At 43.6% G+C, this 5,455-nt stretch overlaps 1 protein-coding gene across 1 annotated transcript in view; it reads left to right on the top strand.

Annotated features, from left to right (window-relative positions):
- Positions 1-1,897: 1,897 nt before the first annotated feature.
- The window catches only part of CPM (carboxypeptidase M), a 115,826-nt gene continuing 112,268 nt past the window's right edge, over positions 1,898-5,455 (top strand). Inside the window, exon 1 of the mRNA XM_007953402.1 lies at positions 1,898-2,057. Within this exon, the coding sequence (XP_007951593.1) occupies positions 1,898-2,057 (160 nt within the window). The remainder of the gene's footprint in view (positions 2,058-5,455) is intronic.

The raw sequence follows: 5,455 nt of genomic DNA, 5'->3' as shown, positions 1-5,455 counted from the left end.
GCTGAGCAAATAATCCGGGAACCTGGGGTGTATGAAGGGCACAGCCTCAGCACTGGAGGAAGCATCAACAACCTGTGATATGCAGATGACACAAGGTTGCTTGCATTAAGTGAAGAGGACTACAAGTATTTCCTGAAAAAGATTAAAAACTACAGCCTTCAATACGGATTACACTTCAACATAAAACAAGAATCCTCACTACTGAACCAGTAAAGGAGCTGTAGGGATGCTGTGGTTAAGGCATTGGGCTGCTAACTAAAAGGCAGGTGGTTTGAACACACCAGCTGCTCCCGGGGAAGAAGATGAGGCACTCTATTTCCCTAAAGACTTACAGCCTTGGAAATCCATTGGGGGTCGTTATGAGTCAGAATTGACTGGATGGCAGCAATAAGCAACATCACAATAGAGAAAAGACTAAAGTTGTCAAGGATTTCATTTTACTTGGATCCATAATCAGCACCCATGGAAGCTGTTGTTGTTATGCGCTGTCGAGTGAGCTCCGACTCATAGCAACCCCTCCTTGGGTTTTCGAGGCAGTATCACTACGGAAGTAGATTGCCCAACTCCGAGGAGTGGCTGGTGGGTTTTTCAATCACCTCATATGCATGTGAAAGCTGGACAATGAATAAGGGAGACGGAAGAACTGATGCATTTGAATTATGGTATTGTCAAACCAACCTTCCTTCAGAGGAGTGGCTGGTGGGTTTGAACCGACTCCACGGACACAACAAGAAGTTCCTGGAAAAGGACATCATGCTTAGAAAAGATGAGGGTCAGCTAAGATGGATTGACATGTGGCTGTAACAATGGGCTCAAACCTAGAAACGACCGTGAGGATGGCCCAAGACTGGGCAGTTTCGTTTTGTTGTACATAGTAGGGTCGCTATAATCTTAGGAAGGACTCTACAGTACCTAACGACAATCACCAACCACTTTAAAATTCTAAACATACAGCGAGAGAGAGGGGCTGCCAGACAGACAAACTTTGTTTTCTGAAATCCCCCACGATTGCAGAGTAGGGCTGGAAGTCCAAGGCGGCTGTGCGCGCGGCTGTGGCAATCCGGCTGGTGCTGGGAAGCAGCACCCCTCGCGGGTTCGGGGCGTCCGGACTTTCCCTCGAGGCTCTGCCTTGTCGGAGCACGCCCCCACCACCACCCAATGCGGGAAACTCCGTGGGGCCAGACAGACACCCAAACCAGCGTCCGCACAGCGGAGCGCCTTACACCTCACTCCTCACCGGCCAGAGCTGTGGCCGAGGAGAGGATACGCTTCCAACCTGGTGTGCCAGGAGAGACTGAGATTGGGAGGAGCAGCTCGGTTGTTTTCCAACATCTCACTGACCATCTCTCCTGGCCGCCGCGCCCCCAAATCTTGCGCGCCGCAGGCGACAGCTCACCCAGGTGCGAAGGCGGTGGAGGTGCTCGAGCCGCGAGTTTCTACGGCGGCAAGAGGGTCCCGCGGCTCCTGAGTGGGCCGGTGCGACTTCCGTCAGGCGCCAGGGGCGGGGCCCTGGCTCGCCCGCCTCCTGGCCGGGCTATATTGTCGGGCTCCGCTGCTCGGCCGCCGGCGGGCGGAGATGCGCGCAGGGGCTGGGGTGAGGTTGAGGGCGCGCGGGGCTGGGCGCAGCTGCTGCGGCTGCCGGGCGGCGGCAGGCGGGAGACGGCGGGCAGAGGACAGGGAGGGGGCGGGCAGGACGAAGAGCTCTGGAGGCTGCAGTACTCCGGGTCACCGGTTGCATTGCCAACTCGCCCAGGTGTCTCTTCCAACTTTTACTGCCTTGGGAAGTAAGGGAGCATTAGGTATCAGGAGATCCCGGGACTTGAGTCCTAAGCCCGAACTGTGACGCTCCTCGCCATCTGTTCTCAGCTTGATTATTATTTTTATTCATCTCTAGAGCATGGACTTCGCACGCCTCTGGTTAGGGCTGCTGCTGCCTTTGGTAGCTGCTCTGGATTTCAACTACCACCACCAGGAAGCGATGGAAGCGTTTCTGAAGAATGTTGCCCAAAACTACACTTCTATCACTCACTTACACAGTATTGGGAAATCTGTGAAAGGTAGGGTTCGTCTCGTGCACACTTTCCCAAGTCCCCAGTCCTCCCTTCCATTCATTAAATACGCCTCAACTTCTTGTCCCCTCCCCATGAAGCTACTCTGAGCGGCTCCAGCAGGAAAACCAGTGCCTTGTGTGTTGGTTGGTTTCTGCTTTTATTTGTTGTTTCTTTTATTCTGGTTTGTCAGCAGAGTAGTAGGAAGATACTGAGTTTTAACATCTCCATTGTAATTCCTTGTCAGTGAGTCCTTTGCATTATTGGAGTGATGTCTATTTGGGGCTTGGAGATACTGATTATCTGGGATCTGTATTTTTAGTTCCTTTTCAAGATAAACTTCTAAGCCCATGTATGCATCGCAGATTTCTCTTTTCATTGCCTTCCTTAAGTATGACTCAGAAAATTAATATCATTTCTTCTAAAAGTTTCTTTTAAATTAAATAGTGCAGTTCTGTTGGTAAGATTTGGGTTGTGTATAATTAGCCCTATGGTTTAAAGCTTGGGCTGGGGGAAAGTGGCTCTAGGCTGATTAAAGACTCTTTTTAGATTTATTTGGAGAGGACATGTGCTGGATAATAAGAAATATACCTGAGACCCAGTGACTAGTACTGTTTTAGTATTTTCACATTTGTCATTTAATTGCTTTAATGTTTTGATTTAGAAAGTATATATATTAAGCAATTCTCATTTGTATAGACAGGGAATGTGAATCACAGAGAAATTAAATATTTTGCCCCACATCACCCCAGCTGGTGAGCTTTATAGTCAGGATTAGAACTCAGAACATTTTCCTTCTAGGCTTAGATGTTTTGAGGACAAGGCAAATACTCCTATCAGATAGTATTATTTCTTAATCCTCTTTTATTATATTTTATTATATTGATGTACCAAAGAAGTTACCGGAAAACTTAATGCTTAAAAGATTTACAAAGTTTATCTGATTTGGATCTCAACTCTTTGTAAAATGGTTCAAACACTACCTGGATTTTAGCTCTGAGTTTTTGAGCCAATGGGAGTCTCTTAATTACCATATTTTTAATCATTAAAAAAAATTAAGGTCATAGTTTTTATATTAAAGAAGAACTATTATCTAAATATATTTACATGCAATGCAAAAGAAAAATCCTGGTCTCTGTGTGTAATGGTACCTTCATTTTTAAATAACATTGCCTAAGAGTTGGTGCCAGAATTTCTCTATATTGCTCTATAATCCAAAATTATAGAGGTTGGATGTGTGAGAAAGCATGTGCTGAATCAGCATATGTATTCAACCTTTTGAAATAATTTTCCTGTAGGGCTAAAGTAGAGTAATTAAAAAAAGATCTAAGAATACTAATTACATTAATAAAGGAAATATGGAACACAACTAGCTTGAGTTATTGTTCAGTTATTCAAACCACAGGATAAAGAGGATGTTGTTAATTTTAAGTACTAAATGATTTGGTAGGAGCTCTGGTAGCATAGTGCCTAAGGCACTTGACTGCTAACCAGAAGGCTGGCAGTTCAAACCCACCAGCCACTCCTTGGAAGGAAGGTTGGGCAATCAACTTCTGTAGTGATATTGCCTCGGAAACCCAAGGAGGGGTCTCTATGAATTGTGGCCGACTCAACTGCACATAACAACAACAAATGATTTGGTCATTTTTTTGTTTTCAAGCACAAAGTGCTTGTGAAAGAAAGTTGGAATTCTCTTTCCTGTTAGAAACCAACTATTCTGATCTACCCACCATATCAGAAACCACATTAAGAAGGAAAGCCAACAGTTTTAATTTTTTAATGTGTGTTTTCTTGTGGCTGGTTGAAGGATTGCTGTGTTATCATGTAAAAATAAAATATGACACTAGTGGTTAAATGTCTGTATTGAGCACATATTGTTCTGAATAATTACTGAATTCATGAAAAATCCCAGATCTGCCATTGGGTTCCCAGTGGTAGTTTACACTGTATACTATTCACAGGGAGTCAGTTGCCAAAGTATCACTGCAGATTTGCATAATAGTGGAGAGTTAGTGTTCCTTTGTTAATGCTCATTTTCTGTAGGTGGGCAATTTTTCCCTAGCCATCTTGCCCTCTGGTGGCATAGTGCCTAAGTCATCTGATTGCTAACCAGAAGGCTGGTGGTTCAAACCTACTAGCCACTCCTTGGAAAGAAGACTGGGCAATCTACTTCTGTAGAGATACTGCCTCTGAAACCCAAGGAAGGAAGGTGTCACACTATGAGTCTAATCCACTCTCTGGCAGTGAGTTTAGTTTTTTGTTTTGTTTTGTTTTCTTTCCCTCTAGCATAGGATAAGTTTGCTTGGCAACTCAGAATTTACCATATGTGTTATTTCTTTTTCTTTTATGAATGTGGGCAACTTTACCCAGAAAGGAAAGTAATATTCCTATTTGGCCAAATACATTTTTACTTTTTGTCAATACATATGCAGAAACGCAAGGCACTGCCGTGGAGTTGGACCCAACTCATAGCGACCCCTCCTTGGGCTTCCGAGGCAGTATCACTATGGAAGTAGATTGCCCACCCTTCCTTCTGAGGAGTGGCTGGTGGGTTTGAACCACCAGCCTTCCGGTTAGCAGTCAAATAACTTAGCACATACATTTTTATTGTTGTAATCAGGAATTATATACTGCATTATTTTTTTCCGTTTAGCATTATTTGATTAACATATTTCCATGAATTGACCAAATCTACCAATATATTAATACTTATCCTCTTGATTTGTGAATTTGCTAATTCATATAACTCTTTGGGACATCTGTATAGTTGATGATGATCTCTTTTATAAACAGTGCTATAAAACCACTGATACATGTCATGAAATTAGCTAATTTATAATCGGTAAATTATTCTTTTCAGCTTTTTTATTTTGAAAACCACCCAAAAAAGTGAACACATATTTAACCTTCACTCAAACCAGTACCAGTTGCTATGGAGTTGATTCCAACTCATGGCAACCCCAGGTTTGTCAAAGGAGAACTGTACTCCCATAGTGTTTTCAGTGGCTAAGTTTTTGAAAGTAGATCACCAGACATTTCTTCCAAGACACCTCTGGGTAGCAGACTCAAACCGACAACCTTTCAGTTAGCAGCCATTTGTATCAGCCACAGGCTTGACCATACTCTACCTAGGGACTTAGTAAAGAAAATCCTAGGTGAAGCAAAAGAAGCAACTCAAAAAAAATTTTTTTTAAAAAAGACATGGCTTCCAGTAAGATGGAGGAATAGGCAGACAAGTGACACAGACCCTCTTTGACAAAGAAAAGAAAAACCAATTGACAGAGATACAGAAGATAATCCTGGAGCCCTGAGCTTTGAAAGGAACTATACAGAAGTGGATTAAGCACCAACTGGTGGAAAAACCTGAACGAAAACAGTGAGTACAGAGACGGCTAGAGCTATGGATT

Source organism: Orycteropus afer, unplaced genomic scaffold, assembly GCF_000298275.1.
Source record: "Orycteropus afer afer isolate SDZICR_OR568_19922 unplaced genomic scaffold, OryAfe1.0 scaffold00392, whole genome shotgun sequence".
In the NCBI taxonomy this organism is placed as follows: Eukaryota; Metazoa; Chordata; class Mammalia; order Tubulidentata; family Orycteropodidae; genus Orycteropus; species Orycteropus afer.
The sequence above is the reverse complement of the archived record's forward strand: the minus strand, read 5'-3'. Positions and strand labels throughout refer to the sequence as shown.